Source organism: Staurois parvus, unplaced genomic scaffold, assembly GCF_062004578.1.
Source record: "Staurois parvus isolate SC_StPar_1 unplaced genomic scaffold, SC_StPar_1.0 ptg000090l, whole genome shotgun sequence".
NCBI classification, from domain to species: domain Eukaryota; kingdom Metazoa; phylum Chordata; class Amphibia; order Anura; family Ranidae; genus Staurois; species Staurois parvus.
The window spans coordinates 19,881,572-19,904,241 of NW_028317886.1; the positions used below are offsets into that span (position 1 = coordinate 19,881,572).

The 22,670-nt window shown below is 39.9% G+C and overlaps 1 protein-coding gene across 2 annotated transcripts in view; it reads left to right on the forward strand.

Annotated features, from left to right (window-relative positions):
- LRBA (LPS responsive beige-like anchor protein) overlaps positions 1-22,670 on the forward strand; it is a 970,380-nt gene that overhangs the window by 825,246 nt on the left and 122,464 nt on the right. For both annotated transcript variants that reach the window (XM_089670467.1, XM_089670468.1), the window contains exon 47: positions 13,087-13,254. In XM_089670467.1, the coding sequence (XP_089526593.1) occupies positions 13,087-13,254 (168 nt within the window). The remainder of the gene's footprint in view (positions 1-13,086; positions 13,255-22,670) is intronic.

Genomic DNA, 22,670 nt, shown 5'->3' on the forward strand with positions numbered 1-22,670 from the left:
AGTTCACACCAGTGCAGTGCATTACGTTTATATATGGGTTCCAACAGCATAGCTCACACCAGTGCAGTGTGTTCTAGTGCAGTCAAAAAAATTAGAACATGCATTAGGGTTATACTGTATATGTGTTCCAATGGCGTAGTTCACACCAGTACAATGCCTTCCAGTGCATTCTAGTGCAGTCAAAAAATTAGAACTACATTTTCTCTACACTGCACTGTCCTGGAACATGGCAAACTGCATCTAAACACATAAAAAAAACGCACCAGAATGCATTACCGCAAAAAAAAAAAACACACACACGATACCTCTGAAAAAAAGCAAAAGGGTGAAAAAACATACTGTAACGCATTGCAAATGCATAAAAAAACGAGCATTCAGAAATGCATCTGGGACGGATCTCACTGTAATAATATGAGCAAGCAGAAACTTAAACAGCAAAACATAAAAAAAATGTGTACATGAACTGTTTGTCTGCCAAAGGCTTTGTAATCCACCCTGGGTATCGAAATCCTATGTAATGTGTGAATGGAGCCTTACTCCAGCAGTAGGAATACAGCCCAATCAAGTCTATTAGAAGTTACAACAGAGAAGATTTCTGCAAACACCAGGGGGGGTTGCCACTGTTGGAAAGAGGCAAGTATGCGCATGAGTAGGGGTGCGTTTACCGTAGAATTAGTGTGATAGGGAGCAAGGCTGGGGAGTTTTTATTATAAAGTGAACCGGTTTACCCTTTTTTTTGAATGTTAAACAGTTCCTGTATATGCATTTAGCTTAGACTGGTTCACACCTATGCATTGTGTTTTTTGTCGGTTTTGCAGTGCTTTTTTACCGTGGTTTTTTCAGCTTTTTTTTTTGTTAAAGTGGAAATTTTTTTGTTGCTAGGCAGAATAAAAACATGAAACGTGGTAAAAACGTGGCAAAAATGCACTACAAGCGTTTCAGCAGCTTTTCCATTGAACTCTGTTGTAGCAAAAATGCTGCTTTTTGTGTTTAAAAAAAGTCCCAGACCCTTTCCAAAAACACAGCAGCTCAAAAAAGCATAGATGTGAACATGTCACATCGGAAACCATGTTAAATGGACTGTAGTGCATTTTCTGCGAAAAGCACTAAAATGCATAGGTGTGAACCAGGCCTTAGAGTTTAGATTTAATGTTTTTCTATCATTGAGAAACTCTGCTTTCTAGAACAGATACGAATGTGAGTATTGCAGGTTGGCAGTGCTTCAGATAGGTGGAGATTTATCGGAATAGTAATAACATGGGGTTTAAAGTAGTTTATCTGATTTTCTTGGAGATTAGTTGACGGTCCACCCTCACTCTGAAATTATCATTTTAGTTTGTTTTCTACTTTGAAAAAAAGGCAATTTATTTTACTTCTTTTGATTACTCAAAAATCTAATTGCAGTCAGTAGCCTTGCTATAATAAAGAGTTTGAAATTATGTTCTTGCAATGCTTAATGCTATTTTCTGTATGCTTTGCTGAATGTCTTTTTATTATGCTTGGAAGTAATGTTCTCCAGTGACGTGAACGCCATACATTTTAGCATATCTCAAGTGTTGTTCTTATTAAAAAAAACAGATATCAGTCTAAGACAGTTTGTCAAGGCTGAAATGAGCCTCAGGGGAATGTAATGACAATCTGTGTGCCGCTTCACACAACAACCTATTCATAGCCTGATTTGATTCTTAACAATTGGACTTCAGCCTCTGATTTTTCTCATAAATCTGTCGCATTGTATAGTACCATATTTCTCTTCGACACTTTAGTGGATTTAGTTTTTTACAAATTTTCCTCAGAGCACACATTGGGCATAATTGATGCTCAAAGCCAGCTTTGGGAACACTAACAATTGATTGGTTTTGTTAGGTTTCCGAGTGGTTGCAGGGGGGGATGTTAGTGCCCCTTTGTCGTACACATATTTAATGAGCCTTAATGAGGCAATTCCTTTGTGAAGGCAAAGGGTAAAATTAAGGAAGGTGTTCATTTTCACATCCCCTGGAGTGTAGCTGAAGGTCATCATTCTACACTTGACACTTCACTCCACCTCTAATGTACCCTGCAACATATAGTATGCTTACTAAATTAACAGTTGGATTTATTTGGTTATTATTTATTTATGAAAACACATAGGTAAGAGGAAATGCAAATGCACCGATTATGCAGCAAAGATTTAACCAAAATAAAAATAAATGAAAAACATTTTTGTAACCTAAAAGAAGTCTGTTGATATTGGCAGTGTCAGTGCTCTGTGGAAAGTGCATGTAGTCCAGGGTATGTAGAAGGCTAGCCATATTTTATGTCTAGTTAGTGAAACTCATATTGGATTAAACATGCTAATTTGTAATTTTCAAAATTTTTAAATCTGCAGCTTCCGTTAAAATATTACCTGGTGATCATGCCGTGAGAGTTTTTGTTCAGGCACTTCCTGTTATAGGGTGACAGTTTTCTGTCCCTGTCTTCCAGTTGTGCTCCTGTGTTGTCATATGGGCTTCTAATGGAAACATACTTTAAAAAAGTATGGTCTGTTGTTGTTACCATTAGGAAACTCACCCTGAGAAATGCCATGCAGCCATCTCTGTAGCATGGATCTAGACAGGAAATGGTTGCAAAGAGGCTGCAAGAGGATATAAGCAAAATAATGGCAATTGTGTATCACAAGCTAAATGACATTCAGCTAAGGTTTATATCTACTTTGAAGGTAATCCAAAATTTTGAATATTAACCTATGTGTTTTGTAACTCTAGACTGGGCTGACGCTATTATATTGAAATCCCTTGATTGGGTCCTGACCCACAGTTTTCTATATCACAGTTGCCAATGAAAAAGTCTTCTCACAACATGTTTTGGACAATATTATCAGTACACCCACACTGCTCCTCAGCATATTACTGAGGTTCATCCATGCCCTTTGCTGACTTTAAAGGACAAGTTCACCTTAAATGATAAATCCATATCTTTTTGCAGGTAAAAAATTAGCATTTATTTTTGTACTCTGCAGGCTGTAAGGCATTGCAGTCGCAATCAGCAGATCACAGGTGCAATGCCAGGATCCCGTAGACCAAGGGTCTCCAAATTATGACCCTCCAGCTGTTGAAGTACTACAAGTTCCATCATGCCTCTGGGAGTCTTTCTTGTGGCTGTCAGAGTCTTGCAAGGCCTCATGGGACTTGCAGTTCCTCAACACTTGGAGGGTCATAGTTTGGAGAACCCTGCTGTAGACACCCATTACAGCTGTCTGCACATACCTCATAGGGCAGATAGCTGCTCAATTGCAGGATATATTGATAAACTACAAGAGCAATTACCAGCGCCCTCACAGTTCATTGAAAAGTACAAGCATTGGCAGTGGCGACTGGCGGTACTTGTAGTTCATTCATTCACAGAACTCTTTTTAAATTTTGACAGTGGGTGCAGGGAAATGATCCCCTGCCCACTGTCAAAGGGAGGGGGAGATTGGGGGGAGAGGAGGCAGGAGCTAGAATATATTACATGTTTCACCATAAATATGGGTGGAAAACGTAACATGTTCCATAGGTGAACTTATCCTTTAAACTGTACTTCTACCGCACAGTAAAAGCTCTGCTTTTCTGAAATGCTCTTAAGTGTTTACCTTCCATGACAAAGTGTCAGATTTTTAAATAACATAGTATATTCTAGGGATCTTTCCATTAACTAGAATGGTTGATTTACCTGTGGATTGGCAAATCAAATTTTTCACAGAGCAATCCAAGTTTGCTTGTAACATGTACAAGTGTGCTGATTTGGCCAGGTGCTGTACATTAAGGAGACCAGAGATCCTGATTACTAGATTTACCTGTGCAAAGTAATGCAGGCCATAGATGGGGAGAAAAACTGAAGATTTTTCTTTTAAAAAACGAAAAATCGGGAAAAAACGAGAAAAGTGGCCGACGTTACCATCAATGGTAAAAAAAAATCGGCCGATTTTCTACCCGTCTAGAGCCGGCAAAAAGTGTCCCTGCAGAGAGCTCTGCTATTTCTTTGACAGTTCTCTGACAGTTCCTTGACATTTATAGAAGTTGCAACAATGTATCTATTTGTTTCCATTTAGGATACAGATGTTTTTATTCGGAAACAAATAGATACAATGTTTCAACCGCTGTAAATGTCAAGGAACTGTCAGAGAACTGTCAGAAATAGCGGAGCTCTCTGCAGAGACACTTTTTGCTGGACTGGAATTCTTCTTATTTTCATCCTACTTCTTCTTCTTCATCCTCATCCTCTTCTTCTTCTTCTTCATCCTCATCCTCTTCTTCATCCTCATCCTCTTCTTCATCATCCTCATCCTCTTCTTCTTCATCCTCATCCTCTTCTTCTTCATCATCCTCATCCTCTTCTTCTTCTGCATCCTCATCCTCTTCTTCTGCATCCTCATCCTCTTCTTCTTCATCATCATCCTCTTCTTCTTCATCCTCATCCTCCTCTTCTTCTTCTTCTTCTTCTTCATACTCATCCTCTTCTTCATCCTCATCCTCTTCTTCATCATCCTCATCCTCTTCTTCTTCTTCTTCTTCATCCTCATCCTCTTCTTCTTCTTCATCATCCTCATCCTCTTCTTCTTCTGCATCCTCATCCTCTTCTGCATCCTCATCCTCTTCTTCTTCATCATCATCCTCTTCTTCTTCATCCTCATCCTCCTCTTCTTCTTCTTCTTCTTCATACTCATCCTCTTCTTCATCCTCATCCTCTTCTTCATCCTCCTCATCCTCTTCTTCTTCATCACCCTCTTCTTCTTCCTCATCCTCTTCTTCTTCATCATCCTCATCCTCTTCTTCGTCATCATCCTCATCCTCTTCTTCATCATCATCCTCATCCTCTTCTTCTTCCTCATCCTCATCCTCTTCTTCTTCTTCTTCATCCTCATCCTCTTCTTCTTCTTCATCCTCTTCTTCCTCTTCTTCTTCTTCATCCTCTTCTTCATCGTCTTCCTCTTCTTCTTTTTCTTCTTTTTGTCTTCCTCTTGCAGGTCACTGCTCATGCGCAGATTTTTTATCGGTAAAAAATCGGCCGATTTGCCAACTAATTGCCGCGAAAATCGGCCGATTTTTTTCCAACTTTACCGAAAAAAAAAAAAACGGCCAAAATACCGAAAAACGGCCGACCAAATCGCCCAATAACGATCCGAAAATCGGCCGATTTTATTTTCGGCCGAAAAATCGGCCGATTTTCGACCCATCTATGGCCTGCATAAGATTTGCAGTTCTGCAGATTGTTTGTGAGTCAAATTGTTCATCTATATTATTTAATTACTTGCACAAACTGAATCAAGAAGATACTTCTTTTTGTCCATGGCTGAAGTGGTTAAACAAAGCCAATAAAGGGAACTAAGGTTTGTGCTGGGATGTTTGAATGCTAACAGCTTGCTTAGAGCAAGAAGATACTCATTAGTGTTGTGGTGTGCATCGCAGGATATAGAACGACTTGCCTGCAAACTTAAACTGCGACTTGTCATTCTAGGCTCTTAAATAAACATTTGAAGGAAAGCCATCAGATTCATAGTGGGTGATTCATTCTGATGTGTTTCCCTTTTCTAAGCTGTTTTCTAATCAGACCTTCTGTCAAAGTACAGGCATTGCTCTTGGGTATAATTTATGGTTACATCCCATTTCACATTAAAAATGTAGCTTATTAGCTTAACAGAGCGGGGATAACAGAAAATTGCATACCTTCTGTGCACACTCTCTTATGATTAAACTGGAAATCGATCTGTTATGGTGAGCATATTTGTTTCAGAGTGTCACTTTATTTTGGTTCCTAGCCAGGGTACCTGGGGATACAGTGAATACCATAAAGGAATATAGCAGTGACACTAAACGTGTCACATAGAAGCCAGTTAGACTAGGAAATCCTTGATATGTTTAGTTTAGTAGGTGCGAACTGCATAGGCTTCTGCCAAAGGATGTACTGTATATGTAATAAATGTCTTTTAACAAATAAATGTTCTACAGGACACTGCCTGTTGAGTGTGGGCTGTGGACAATTTTATATGTATGCCTACAGGTTATGTAGCTCTGGTCATCTGAGCAGGTATCGGTTCTAGTTTGAGGACACATGAATTGTTTCTTCATTTACCTGTAGTTTAATGTAGAGCTCTAATGAAGTAAAAAAAAAATAATCACCATTGCACCTACACTATATCAAAGGTCTGTCATACCCATACAGTTAGGTCTATATATATTTGGACACAGGCACAATTTTCATACTTTTTGGCTCTGTATGCCACCAGAATAAATTAATAGGAAAGAATCCAAATACATTTGAAGTGCAGACTTTCAGCTTTAATTCAAGGGGTTGAACATAAATATACAGTACAAATATACAGTACGAAGTACAAATTTTAGGAACTGACACCATTTTTACATTTTTTTACATAGTCATTTTTTAAGTTTTTGTTGACAATACTTTACTTTCAATGACTGCCCGAAGTCTGGAACCCATGGACATTACCATAGACTGGGTTTCCTCCTTTCTGATGCTTTGTCAGGCTCTAACTGCAGCTGTCTTTAATTTTTCTTTGTTTGTGGGTCTCTTTGCCTTTAGTTTTGCCTTCAGCAAGTGAAATGCATGCTCAGTTGGGTTGAGATCAGGTGATTGACTCAGCCATTGCAGAATATTCCACTTGTTTTCCTTCAAAAGCTCCTGGGTTGCTTTTGCAGTGTGTTTTGGATCATTGTCCATCTGTAATGTGAAGTGCCATCCAATCAGCTTTTGCTGCATTTGTATGAATCTGGGCTGACAGTATATCTTTTAACACTGCAGAATTCATCCGGCTGCTTCTGTCTTCTGTCACATCATCAATAAACACCAATGACCCAGTGCCACTGGAAGCCATGCATTCCCATGCCATCACACTGCCTCCACCATGTTTTACAGATGACGTTGCTTTGGATCATGAGCTGTTCCAAGCCTTCTCCACACTTTTTTCTTCCCGTCATTCTGGTATAGAATAATCTTAGTTTCATCCATCCAAAGAATGCTTTTCCAGAACTGGTCTGGCTTTTTTATGTCTTTTGGCAAAGTCTAATCTGGCTTTTCTATTCTTCAGGCTTATGAATGGTTTGCACCTTGTGGTGAACCCTCTGTATTTGCTGTCATGAAATCTACTCTTGACTGTAGACCTTGACAATGATACACCCACCTCTTGGAGAATGTCCTTCACTCGTCTGGATGCTGTGAATGGGTTTTTCTGTACCATAGAGAGGATCCTGCGATCATCCACCACTGTTGTCTTCCATGGACATCTATGCCTTTTTATGTTGCTGAGCTCACCAGTGCATTCTTCTTTCCTGAGAATGTACCAAACTGTTGATTTGGCCACTGCTAATGTTGCTGCTATCTCTCTGGATTCATTTCAGAGAAGCCTTACAATGGCCTATTTCACTTGCATGGACAGTTCCTTTGAATGTATGATGTAGGTTCACAGCAATAGATTCCAAATGCAAATACCACACTTGGAATTTAACTCCAGACCTTTTACCTGCTTAACTGAGGAAGAAATTATGAAGAAGTAGCCTGGCCATGAAGCAGCTTTTGATTCAATTGTCTAATTACTTTTGGTCCCTTGAAAAAGGGGCCATGGCTACTCTTAAGAGCTCTGATTCCTAAACCCTTCCTTCAGTTTGGATGTACATACTGTCAAATTAAACCTGAGAGTGTGCACTTTCAGCCCATATCCATTGTATAACTATAGCTTGAATATGTTTTGGTAAATACCTGAAAAAATTGAAAATTGTGCCTGTGTCCAAATATATATGGACCTAACTTTTTCATTTTTGTTCATGTGCATTGGGATGAATTGCCCTTATTTTTTTCTATCTACCATCAATTGCTTTTGTAATGGCAGCGACAGTTTGTTGGAATTGGGAATTCTGTTTGCTAAAATAGTAAGATCTTCTTTAGAACTGATGAAAATTGTAATGCAGGGTTCTGCCTAACTGAATACAAATTGAATGATTGTTTAAATAGGCCCCCACATTTACTATGTATTATCACAATGCATGGAGCAAAGTGCACTGTATCACTGTACCATTTATTTTGGATGGCACTCCAATACACTTATCCAGTGCATCACAACACACCTGCTTCTTTTAGTATACCACAATGCTCAGATGTGAGCATTGTGAGCAAAAGTCTGCAACCTTTAATGCATAGATGCTACTGTGTGGCCCTCAGTACATTTTGGGGGCCACACTTGAAGCTCTTTGTGTTTACAAAATTGATCTTTGTGTATGACAGTTGCAGTATTTATGTAAAAGATTACCCAATTATCCCAACAAGTTTAATCTTTTTTTAATTTTTTTCTAAAGTTGTGTTAAATATATGCCACGTACCCAAGCCAATGAAGGCATTTAGGTTAGTCTTACATAGTTAGTCTGGCTGAAAAAAGACAAAAGTCCATCCAGTTCAACCATCAAAAAAAGTTATCCTACACCCACAGTTGATCCAGAGGAAGGCAAAAAAACCTAGCAAAGCATGATCCAATTTGCTCCTGCAGGGGAAAAAATTCCTTCCTAATCCCCCAAGAGGCAATCAGATATTCCCTGGATCAACTTTACCTATAAATGTTAGTAACCAGTTATATTCTGTGTATTCACGAAAGAATCCAGGCCTTTTTTAAAGCAATCCACTGAGCTGGCCTGAACCAACTCTTGAGGGAGTCTATTCCACATTCTCACAGATTTTACTGTAAATAAACCTTTCCATATTTGGAGATTAAATTTATTTTCCTCCAGACGGAACGAGTGCCCCTTTGTCCTCTGTGATGACCTCAGGGTATATAACTCTACACCAAGTTCACTATATGAACCAATGATGTATTTATACATGTTGATCATATCCCCCATTAATCTCCTCTTCTCAAGAGAGAATACATTCCGTTCCTCTAACCTTTCCTCATAGCTGAACTCCTCCATGCCTCCTATCAGTCTGGTTGCCCTTCTCTGTACTTTCTCCAGTTCCCCAATGTTCTTTTTGTGAATTGGTGCCTAAAATTGAACTGCATATTCCAGATGAGGTGTTACTAAAGATTTGTACAGGGGTAAAATCTCTCTCTCTGGAGTCTATACCTCTTTTAATACAAGAGAGGATTTTGCTTGCTTTAGAAACCGCAGCTTGGCATTGCATGCCATTATTAAATTGGCGATCTACCAGAGCTCCCAGATCCTTCTCCACCATTGATTCCCCCAGTTGTACTCCCCCTAGTATATATAGTATATATGATACATGCATATTCTTAGCCCCCAAGTGCATCACCTTACATTTATCAACATTAAACCTCATTTGCCACATAGTTGCCCAATTAAACCGTGCATTGAGGTCGGCTTGTAAGTTGGAGACATCCTGTAAGGACGTTATTCCACTGCAAAGCTTGGTGTCATCTGCAAAGATTGAAATGGTATTTTTAATCCCAGACCCTCTTTCAGTTATAAATATATTAAAAAGTAAGGGTCCCAACACTGAACCTTGGGGTACACCACTAACAACCTTAGACCATTCAGAGTATGAATCATTAACCACTACTCTCTGAATACGATCTTTTAGCTAGTTTTCTACCCATTTACATATAGATTTTTCCAAGCCTGCAGACTTTACGTTACATATTAGCCGTGTGTAGGGAACTGTGTCAAATGCTTTTGCAAAATCCAAGTATACCACATCCACCGCCACCCCTCTGTCCAAGGTTTTGCTCACCTCCTCATAAAAAGAAATCCGATTTGTTTGACAACTTCTGTCATTCATAAATCCATGCTGTCCGTTGCTTAAAATATTTTTTTTTCCGCCAAGAACTCATCTATGCGGTCTTTTATTAAACTCTCCATTATCTTTGAAATGACAAAGCTCAATTCTTTAAGGACCCATGGGTGTATGCCATCCAGTCCAGGTGTTTTATTCACCTTTATTATGTCTAAATATTTCTGGATCATATCAATTGTGAGCCAATGTGGAACACCTGGAGTTTTCAATACCATGCACATTATGGACAAGAGCTCCCCCATGCTCCTTTGTATACACAGAGCTGAAGAACGTATTTAATAAATTTGCCTTCTCTTTGTCCCCAGTCGCCCACTCTAGATTATTTTGTAAAGGGCCTACATGCTTGGACCTGACTTTTTTACTATTAATATATTTAAAGAATTTTTGGGGGCTGTCTTTTGCAATCTGTCATTCATTTTACATTTTTGCAGCCTTTATTTCCTTTTTGCATATTCTGTTATATTCTTTGTAATGTTAAAATTATGATCGCGTTCCTTCATTTTTATATTTAACAAAAGCTCTTTTCTTATCTATAGCTTTTTTAACTTTGTCCGTAAGCCACATAGGTTTGATTTTTAGCTTTTTAAACTTGTAGTCTTGACACAGGCATGCCATTTACACTGTCTGGTTAAAGACATTCTGCCACCTCTGCAGGAAAAAAGAATTTGCGTTGTGCATTCAGTCTTAAAAAATAAATAAAACCCAACACTGTCAAAGCGTAAGCCACTGTGAGAATTTGCATCGCTTTTATTTCTGCTCTGTGCATGATTTTATAGTCCGCAGAACACTTATGAGATCTCTGGTGGTTGTCTCTTATTAAGCAATTATACATGTATTAATTTTTAATAGGATTAAATACTGAGTTTTATGGTTTTAATTTTGTGAGTATATTTATGTGAAAGGTTATCACAGCTAGGCTTTGTTCTAGCTGGATTATTACAAGCTGTAAATTAGATAATGTGTTCCTTTTAATCAAATCTGCTGAGATATACGTCTAAGTAATATTTTTAGAGGTGGAGGGTTAGCGGCAAATCATTTATCATTTTCTAGCAATATGTTGTTAGTGGTAGAATGTACATGCACCTAAAATCATTTCCATTATCCTCTGTGTTTTCTATCTGTTCTTCATCAAAGGGGATTATTCAACAATTCAATAAAAAAAAGGATAGAATTGGCTTTTCTGTTGTTTTTAACTTTTTTTTGTAACTTTCTTTTGTTTTTGTTATATTGTTTGTTTTCAGCCAAAGAGTTGTTTTTTCACAATAAACAACTGAAATTCTGAGCCAGGCCAAAGATATGAAAGTGTTTGATTGAAAGTTCTAATTAAGTGAATCTTAGAAAATTAGCTGAAATTAGCTGTCAGAAAGTCACATTTAGATGAGTAATGGTAGGCTTTGGCAGTAAACATTTAAATGATATAAATTGCCATTTAAGCGTATGGTTTAATGTTTGTCATACATTAATGTGACATCTGACTGTGCTGACAATCAAGCAGTCTGCTGTAATTTTAACATATTTAGGGCTTTTGTCTTAAGTGCCACCCACAAATTAAGCCAGTTTTCGTTTTTTATGTGTGGCTTTTTGGACGGTGTTTTTTAAGACATCGTTAATGAAATGGGTTCATCATTTTTGTTGCGTAGTTATCTGTACTTGGTATTGATTGTACAATACTGTTATCAGCTGTAATGTCAACCTGACTTTTCAGGGAGAGGATACAGAAAATGTAAACATTAGGGATGTAATAAATAAAGGGGCATAATTTTCCACAACCTGATCCATGTGAATGCATACAATAATGGTTCCCAGCTTATTAAAATAGTACATATTCAACTATTAAAGACAGTACTAATCTACTAACCTTTGGCATGCGTCACCATATCTCAAGTACCTTTTGACGTGTGGCCATTTATAGAAAGTACTTCCGTATGGTATTAAATATTTTTCAAAAACATTAGTTATGTTATTTTTTAAAAAAGAATATTAGGTAAAATATGTTTTAAATAAGAATTATTTAATGAAACTGATGAACATTACATTTCAAAAGCAGACAGAGCTCTGAAATAGAGGGACTGCTGACTGAGAACCTTCACCATAGAATAAAGAACAGTAAAGCTCTTGTACGCTTGCAGTTAGGCAGATCTTGGCCAAGAAAATAGTGGATGAAATTTTTTTTGTGTATCTGTGGTGGACCTGTAGACCTATAAACCAACAAGCAGAATGGCTATGTCTTCCTTCTTTGGCCTTCTAAACATACACTTACCACACATGTTGCAATCTGACTGTCCATTTCTTCTTAGATCTATCACAATTAAGTTACCTGCTTCGATACAATACAAATTGAATAAGTACTGTAGGTAGATTATCCATTGACAGTTTTGGTATATCTAAAGGAGAATATACAATCAAATTGCAGCATGCTAATTAAAATTCTGCAACTTTACACCTAACCTCCAGTTAAAACGGAACTTCACTCTCTGTCAACATTAACTATTTTCGTTCCTTATGCTGCTAGCCTTAGTAAATAGATGAAAAGGAATATTTACTTTTTGTTACATTTTTGCAGTTGCTTTATGGTTTCTGGCCTAGGCCAAATTATGTTTGGTATCTCAGAAGCCATCAGGAGAGGAGGAAGAATTTTCTCAACTAAGCGCACTTAGCACTGCATGCTTGAGCTAAGGGCAGATGGATTCCAGGAAGTAAATGCTACATTAATCCTCTGCCCTTATTCAAGATGGCCATGGCTAGAAATACTAGAGGTATGTCATTTCAAAGTGATTTATCAACAAAATAAACCAAGGAGACGTGGATGGATTAGTGAGGTTGTTTTGAACAGTAAAAATAAATTAAATATTGTTTTCAGCTTGTGTCACTCAGATACAATTAAATTCCACTTTAACCCTGTAGCAGTTTGTTATGTGGGTTACGTGATTGGCTACAAATTGAATGGACAGTGTAGGTAGGTTATCCTGCTAGATTTGTTAAATCTAAAGGAGATCATACAATTAAATTGTAGCTTGACCAACACTTAAACTCCACTCCCACAAACCTTCCCAGTTTAATTCTACCACAATACACTTAACATCCACTTAACTCTTGACCTTACCCTAAAACTTAATACCTAACTATAACCTCAGCTTGGTAAATACAGATTTTATTTTATTGGCACAATATTCCCACAGTCCTCTGCTAAATTCAGTGACATCTAATTCTCAGAATTGCAACAACCCTAATAAAGTAAGGTTTAGGCTAACTGGTAAAAATGTTTACCATAGTATCGTACATTTTTTGTTGTGACATTGTCTCTCTCTATTTCAGGCCTTGGAAAGTGAGTTTGTGTCTTGCCAGCTCCACCAATGGATTGATCTTATATTTGGCTACAAGCAGCAGGGACCAGAAGCTGTTCGAGGACTGAATGTGTTCTACTACCTTACCTATGAGGGGGCTGTGAATCTGAGCTCTATAACAGATCCTGTCCTGAGAGAGGTATGTTCTTCTATGATGTACTGTTGTCAAAAGTATAATTTTATGGTACGTATTCTGTTGTTTGACAAAAGGTCTTAAGCAGGGTATACAAGCATCAACACAAGCGAAGTGGATGCAGGGATCTTTGCATGTCATATTCTGTAAAAAAAAAAAAAAACTTTCCTGTTTTGTTAGCAATTTATTTTTTACTAACACTGCCTGTTGTCAGTTGCTAAAGAGTGGAAATTAGTGCCTAGATGGTGGAACCCAATTGCACTTGCGTTGAAGTTGCATCATTTCTGGCTGCTCTATGTCCAAAGGAGAAAGACTCCAGAAGAGGAAGATACTTCAGTGAAGAGAGTACTGGCAACTGTGCAGTGACAAAGAAGGGTGCATAGCTATCATTGGCAAAACAAAGAAAACTTGGAGTTAGGTTTGCAATAAAATGCAAGTATATAATGCTTACTTGTACAATTTGGTAAATGCTACCGCTGCTCTTCATACCTCAATTCTACTTGGAAATGAATTGGCTCATATAATATAGCTAGAGACACTGTGCAAACATCACATCTTAACTTTTATCTCTGCTTTTCCTGTGCTATATCACATCCTTGACCAATATAACAATTGCTTTGTCTTCCTATTCTAACTACACTGAATGGTGCAGAGAGTATCACACCTGAAGATCAAAGATGAGACTGATGAGGCATGCATCTACTCTAAATGTCCAATTCAAAGATTTTAATGCCACTAACCATGAATTATCCTTTCTGTACAATACTATATTCACATATACCCAGGAGAAAGCAACACAAATGAATGAAGGAAGGTAACCCTTGCATATGTTTAACCAAATCCTCCATTCTCCCCATCACAAGTGGTTTCAGAAAGCCAATTATGAAAGCAAATTGAACATCTATAGTCTTTTGTACGTTCTTTTTCTCAGTCCTGATTTGCACATATTGCTCTCTACATAAACTGCACATGATTATACTGGAAGGGGTTTTTTTTTATGGGGGGTGATGTGTTACTCCTTACCTCTGCACTGTGTTATCTACTGATAACCAATGTACTCTCTGTTACTAACTTCTGACTCCTGCACTTTGTTATATGCTATTGACCACTGCTAACCTCTACACTTTGAGTGACTTATGACCCCTGTACTTGTGCATTAAATCTTACTGACCTCTGCACTCTTCATTGCTTCTGACCTCTGAACTCTCTTACATACTACAGACTTATAAACTCTGTTAAAGCAAAGTTGAACTCTGCAACACTTGCCACCCTTCAATGGTCCAACATCCCTCGCCAGCATCTTTTGCCTGGCTTTTTCTTGGTGCTTTGCTGTAGCCGTTCTCATTGACCAGTGAAGGATGACATCACACTGTGCAAACACAGGACTGCAGTCTTCCCAGCATGCAGGCCTTTGCACAGCTAAGTGTACGTTACTGTTATTATTACACAGGATTTATATAGCACCAACAGTTTGTGCAGCGCTTCACCTCCATCCATGACCTCTTTGTCTCCCGCTCCCTTAACCTCCTAGTGATCACCGAAAACAAGCAACAGACTCTGCCTCCCCCGCAGCACACTCCTATGGAGGTCTCATCTGGACCCACTCACCCAGACCCAGTGGTTGGAAAGGTGGTGAGGTTGGTTTGCTCCTGTCACCACTGAGCACCTTCCAGGTCCTCCCTAACCCTCCCTCTCCATCCTTCTCTTCCTTCGAGACCCATTGAATCCGGCTATTCTCTCCAATCTCTCTGAGGATTGCCGTGATCTTTCGGCCTCCTGGACCCGTGTCCCGCTTTGTTGACGAGTTCGCCGCCTGGCTAACCTTCTTTCTCTCCTCTGAGCTACCCACTATCATTCTTGGAGACTTCAACATCTCTATCAACATCAATAACCCGGCTACATCCCAACTCTTCCACATAACCTCTTCTTTTGCACTAGCACAGTGCATACAGTCCTCCACTCACTCTGACGGGAACACTCTTGACCTTGTCTTCTCTCATCTTTGCACTCCCTGCAACCTCACAAACGCCCCCTTTCCTCTCTCCAATCACAACCTCATCACCTTCTCTGTCTCCTCGTCCTCAAACACTTATCCCTCCAAACGGCAAACAGTTACAAGCAGAAACCTCCGGAACTGGAACCCTGCTCCCTTCCACTCTGCAACTGACCAACTTTACGACAGCATCCATCCCCTGTCATGCCCTGACCTGGCCACTACTGTCTACAACAACTCGCTTTCAGCCTCTCTAGACTTGCTCACACCCCCAACAACACGAAGCATTAGGCCCCAACAGCTATAACCCTGGCAGACCGACCATACCAATAACCTCAAATGACATAGTCGTGCGGTGGAGCGACTATGGCGTAAAACCAAATCCCAGCAAGCGTTCACCCGCTATAAATTTGCCTTCTTAATGTACACTTCCTCCCTTCACGCTGCCAAACAAGCCTACTTTGTTATCCTCATTAATACCTTCTCCTCCAGTCCTTTCCGGCTCTTCTCCACTTTTAACGCTGTACTTTTCTCCGCCTCCACCTCCACCCAGTACCTCACTTACCGCCCACGAGATTGATAATCACTTCAAAAACCAGATTGACGCAATTCGTAGGGACTTCGCCACTGCTCAGACACCCACCCCACTTAGCACTCCTCACACAATAACCCCCTCAACACTTTGCTCCCTTGACCTCACTACTCCCGAAGAGGTCACTAAGATTTTTTCCGAAGCCTGCCTCACCACCTGCCCTCTGGACCCTGTCCCCTCACAACTCCTGCGGTCCCCCTCCTCTTCCATCCTATGCTCCCTCACTCACATCTTCAATCTTTCCCTCTCCACCGGTACCTTCCCCTCCCCTCTAAAGCACGTGCACATCACTTCCATACTTAAGAAACCCTCCCTGGACCCCACCGACTTGAACAACTTAAGACCCATCTCCCTACTGCCATTTACCTCTAAACTCCTAGAATGCTTAGTCTACAATTGCCTGAGCTCCCATCTCACCAACAACAACCTTCTCGACCCTTTACAGTCCGGCTTCCGCCCCCTACATTCCACCGAAACTGCCCTACTCAAACTCACCAATGACCTACTAACCAACAAAACCAATGGCCACTATACTATACTCCTACTACTTGACATCTCTGTGGCTTTTGACACGGTTGACCACCCTCTCCTCCTCAAAAAACTGCACTCTCTTGGCCTCACAGACTCCGCTCTCTCCTGGTTCTCCTCTTATCTATCGCAGCGCTCCTTCAGTGTCACCTATAACGCTGCCACCTCCCCTTCACTCCCTCTCTCTGTTGGGGTCCATCAAGGTTCTGTCCTCAGACCCCTCCTCTTCTCCATCTACACCTCTTTCCTTGGCCAATTGATAAACTCCCACGGCTTCAACTACCATCTCTATGCCGATGACACACAAACCTTTCCAAAACTGAGCTCCTAGTATTCCCCCCAGCCCGTGCCCCCCCCGACTTCTCCATTAAGATCAACAACACTATCATCAGTCCCACCCCTCACGCCAGGGTACTAGGTGTAATCCTAGACTCCAATCTGTCCTTTTAGCCCCAGGTCCAAACACTGACAAACTCATGTAGACTTCACCTCCGCAACATCTCCAAGATACGACTATATACCATATACGACTATATACGACCATTATATAAAGCGCTGAGCAAACTGTCGCCGCTATATAAGTCCTGTATAATAATAATTAAAATTATTGTTGGTTGTGAGGGTGCCTACCTACCTATCTATCCAGAGGAAGTAACATCAGTGGTGCTGCGAGATATCAGTGTGGCTATAGTTCCCAGGAGATCGGGAGTAAAGAGTACACATACAGGGAGGATCCAGAAGTGATCCGAAAGGCTCTGTGGCCCTTTGGGGTCGCCGAGCGGAAGTGAGAGGCCATTGCAGCTAATTAAGGATCACTTATTGGTGTGCTGTACATCCACACTGTATATGTTGCATGACCAGAAGCAGTGAAGCACCTTGATTGTGTTTTTTTTTCACATATTGGACTTTGTTGCAATTTTCACTTTTATTATTATAGTATTATATTTTATTTGTTTGCAATTAGTGTGGTTTTATATTTTCTTGCACTTAGTGTTTTTATCCCTCAATAAGGGATTCACACTATATATATATATATATATATATATATATATATATATATATATATATATATATATATATATATATATATATATATATATATATATATATATATATATATATATAAAATGTATGTACTACACTTAATATTTAGGTTTGTATCCCATTTATTGGGAATCACAGGTAACGGATTTGTGGTTGTATCCCTGTTAGGAATCGGGCTCACGTTTATTTTTAATCATTTCTATTTAGTTATCACTATTTATAGGTCACTAGTTTTGGTCCAATCATAGGACCTCGTGTGTGTTTATTCACATTTTTTAGGCACCATTTTACGGTATATATGTTTTTTGTAATTTATTTATGTAGTACTATACCATTTCTTTTATATTGAATGAAGAGGGAGTTGCAGTAGTCGAGTGGAGAGATGACCAGGGAGTGAATTAGAAGCTTTGTGGTGTCATTACTTAGGAAGGCGTGTATTTTGGAGATGTTGCATAGGTTGAGGCGGCAAGCTTTGGACAGTGATTGGATGTGGGGCCGAAAGGATAGTTCAGAGCCCAGGATAACGCCTAGCACTTTGGCATGTGGGGATGGCTTGATAGTTGTGCAATCAATCTTGACAGAATAATCAGGGGAAGAGGCACATGGGGAAGAAAATATTATGAGCTTGGTTTTAGATTGATTGAGTTTCAGGAAGTGTGTGACATCCAGACTGTTATGTCTGTTAGTAAATTGGTGATGTATGTGGAGACTGATAGTGAGTTGAGGGGTAGAGAGATAGATTTGTCATCAGCATAGAAATGGTATTGGAAGTCATGGGAGGCTATCAAATGACCCAGGGAGGAGTTGTAGATCGAGAATAGGAGAAGTCCAAGAACAGAACCTTGGGGGAACCTGACAGAGAAAGGAAAAGTAGAGGAGGAAGTAAAGTTTTAAATGATGCTGAAGGTGTGGTGGGATAGTTAGGATGAGAACCAGTAAAGAGTACAGTCAATTAGACCAAAGGAGTAGAGTTTTTTTTTTTTTTTTTAGGAAGGAGGGGGTGGTCCACTGTATCAAAAGCAGTAGAAACATCCAGGAGTAGGAGTACAGAATAGTGTCCATTGGTTTTAGCCATTAGTAGATCATTTGTGAGTTTTAAGATATCAGTTTCTGTGAATTGTTGAGGGCATTTAAAGGGGAAGTACAGTTACAGGAGTGCAGTTCGTTCTGCACTCCTGTGTCCCGGTTTCAGCTGACAGGTGCCTGAAGCCACTCAACCAGTCCAGGCTGGGGAAAGATCTCAACTGCGAAGTCAGGATCTACCCCAGAGTCTGGAGTGGCACCTGGCTCAGCCTCTCAGCAAGCCACTTCCTTCCTCCCCACAGAGGAAGGGGGGGGGGGGTTCAGAGCAGACAGCAGTGACTGACAGTCACCACTCTCTGCTCATAGCGGCTGTGAGCTCAGTGGTCATGTAATTGTGAGTTTTCACACTTAGAGTTGGTAAGGAACAGATGCAGCATTGGACCGATGCTGCATCCACCTAGGTAAGTATAAATGGGGGGGGGGAAACTCTACATCTCTTAAGTATGGGGGTGACTAGTGCATGTTTTATAGAGTTGGGAAGATGCCAGAAGAGAGGGAGAGATTGAAGATGTGAGTTAGAAAGTGTAGGATAAAGCCAGTGGGTGACCCTAGCATTTGTGTGGGACCAGGTTCCAGGGGGCAGGTGGTTAGGTAGGAGTTAAAAAAAAGTTTAGCAACCTCATTGCAGAGAAAACTGTGAGCAGGCAGGTAGATTTCTTTTATGGCAGAAGAAACCTGTAATGCTTCTTCTACAAAAAAGAGCCTGTCCGGTCGCAGTTTTTAAAAACGTGACTTTAGTTCCTCTTTTATACTGACCCCTGAACTTTTTCACACCTTACTTTTTAATGGGGCTTTGTGAGTTAAATCCTGGTGATTTTTGATCTGTGCTATGTTGCTCAAGTAGATCTCCACACTTCCATGGTTGCCGACCAATTGCCTGCTCCACCATAGAAACTAGTACAGTGAGTGTTGTCACCCTTGAACAGAAAGTGGTTACTGACAAGATCATAAGATTAAGAGGAGGAAAGGGGGAGATATTTGTATTCCTAGAGCATCATTGGTTGTTTTGGGAAGAGAAAAAACAGACAAGCGCAAAATCCACGTATTGTAGTAAATGTAAAACAATAAATTTACTAAAAAGATGAATATGCACTCATAAGAGTATCAGCTGATGAAGAGGCAGGCATGCCTCGAAACGCATTCCCGACTGTGATTGCCTGGAGAGTGACATCAGATGTAGATGGTTTCCTGCATTGCAGCTGCACTCCCTTGGGGCAGACGCATCACTGACCTCACCCAGCGCCTTCCACCACATCCTGGGCTGTGTCAGATGCTGGCCATTTCCCATCCTAGGCTGCGGAGTCCCAACACCACCATGTTTGTCATTCCCACCTTCACCTTTCATACTCCTGTGGGTGCATATTAATCTTGTTGTTAATTTTATGGTTTTAAATTTACTGCACTATTTTGGATTTTGTGCTTGTCTGTTTTTTCCCTTCTCTGTTCATAGTAGATTGAGTATCCCCTCCCAACTTGCAGACTGCATCATCCAACTAGCTGTTTTAGCAGTATATATTGTCTACTTATTGCTACCCACTCAGATTTTAGTTCCTTTATTACATACATTTTGTGTCACTCACTTTATCAGGTTGTTAGTTATTATTACACAGCAACTGCTGCCCCATTAGGATTTATTATCTGACATGCAATTTCATTCAAGTGCTGCCTAAATTGAGCACTGTGTCCACAGAGGTTTCTCACTGGGGATGTTTTCTTGTCCAAAAATTGTTTTGGTGCTACCATTTGCCTGCCTGCACCATGGCAACTCATGACGCTGATGGGGCAAACTGGGTCCTGTGTTCATGGGAGATCCCAGGCAGCACCCTGGCTGAGAAACACTGTATTAGGCTTTTTATTTTTTGCACTAAATACCAGCTGTTCTCACTGTACATTTGATTAGGGTATGAATAAATGCAATGAGGAATACTCCTCTGATTTTTTGGGATATATAATGGAAGGAGACATGTAAATACTTTGTTTCAAGAAGGCTTTTTACTGTGCTACGCAATGCAGTTAGGGATTTTTGATTCCTGTACCTTCTTGTCACTATAACCTGTATAGTGACTTTTTTCCCCTTTGGGGTGTTCAAACCTGGGCACCAAGAGGGGAATAATTAGGTGGCACACACACCATGCCATTGCCTTTGGCATTTTTGCATGTTTAAAAAAACTTTACGGCCTGAAAAGAAGTTAAAACCTCCAAAAAATATTTATTTTCTGAAATCGGTGACCCTGAAGGATAAAATGGTGATATTTTCAAAATTTTATGTTGCATAACATTAACACAACAGTTTATCAAGTGCAAGTTATCAGTAAAAATACACTTAAGTTAATTTTAGGATACACATACACAATATATTACCCAGTTTGTTTGTAAAATATATAAAATGCGGTCGAGCCGAGTAAATAGATACCAAACATGTTAAGCTTGAAATTGTGCATGCTGTTGAAACAACAATGAACTTCAGTTCTGACCATTTTCCACAGATTTAGAGTTTTAGCATTAACTGTAAATCGTGGACCAAGAATTATTGCTGGCACTCCAGTGTGCTCAGTGATATTTAATATATATAGCAATGTTTTTATACATAGGTGTCCCCCAAAGTGTGTGTTCACATTTGTATGAGCGTGGGAGTGGGGCAGACTCAATTTTTTTAGAGGAGTTCTAAAATGCTTCGGAGTAACGTTTTTTTGTTTGTTTTTTTTTACAGTTTGAATAGGTTCTCTTTAATGAGACATCAGAGCTCTATTCGACCACTAACATCTCACCTGCTTTCCACTGAGGCTAATGAAATGCACAATGCTTCCATATTCATTCTAGATAGGGGAGATCAGCAGGGAGGGCGGGAGGGTTCCATTGATGTGGAAGTGATCAGGCAGCTGTTCGATCGCTTCCATCTGACAGATAACAGCCCTCCAGAGTGCAGGCGTTAGGAGTATGTAATAATGTGCAGAGCTCAAAAGTGTGTTGTGACTATAGCACAGGGATTAGGGTACAGAGAATACAATGAAAAAAGACCTCCCTCCCCCAAGTCAAAATCCCCCCCCCTCCATACACATTCCCTCCCCCAGTACAGATCTCCCCCCTTTGTGAAACACATTCACCAGACAAGGTAGGGTAGTTCTGAGTGAACTACAGAGAGGGGAAGTCCTCCATCAGCTGGGTCATATGACCAGACTGGAGAAGGAGGTAAGGAGAGCCTCCCTGGTTCTGAACAGTTGCTACCTGTCTCTGAGATCTGACAGGTAGCAGAAGTGCCAGCTGCAGCACTTCAACAGTGCAGTAACTCAGTGGATGCTCTGCGGGGAAGGTATAGAACTCCCTTTCATAGTTGTCTACGTACCTGTCTCTCTCACTTAGCAGTTACATGAACCAAGTTATCTGATTCCATTTTAATTTGCATATTAGATCTGTTTATCCTTCACTTCAGTTTTTCATTCTACAGACAACACATCCACATAGTACTATGATGCATATGTTACTGTAAAACATCTTGTAAATAGGAGTTGCTTGCATCAGTCTACTTGTATTATGGTTATATGGTCTGCATTTTTTTTAAATTCATTGGAGACTTTGGAGGAGAATTAGTGCCTCAGAAACGTGTATCAATTGTAGGGTAGCAAAATTCTTGTATTTGGATAAAAGGTATCCTCCTATGTGTAAGAGGCAAAGGTCTGGGGTTAGCTTCATTGTAATCTTATAATGCTAGATATTAAATCTCTGAGTCCCAAATGGGTTTGATATAGTTACATTTCCACAGATTTGAAGAGCAGTTCCACTTTTTTGGGGGCATCTACAGTAGAGAGACATGGCAGGAGGATATAACCTATGTAAGTTATTAGGAGTGATGTACCATGGGTTAACCATTTATCTGATATTTCCTGAATTATGGTACTAAAAAAGCATTTGAGCTTTAGTAGGTGGACATTTATTGTTGGTCAGTGAAAGTGCGATGAAACACATGCTCCAACGATCAGAAGATCGGGGGTGAAGGGGGTTGCTTAGCAACATGTTACATTTTACACTCTAAATACACATGTTCTATCAAAAAGTGTTGTGGGCCTTAGCATCTGGGTTTTTGTGGTTTAATGCATAAGTTGTGTTTTTGTAAGTGGAGAACATTTGGAATTCTGGTAAATGCACATGGTGTGGTACAAATGCTGTGCCGTTGGAAGTAAAGTG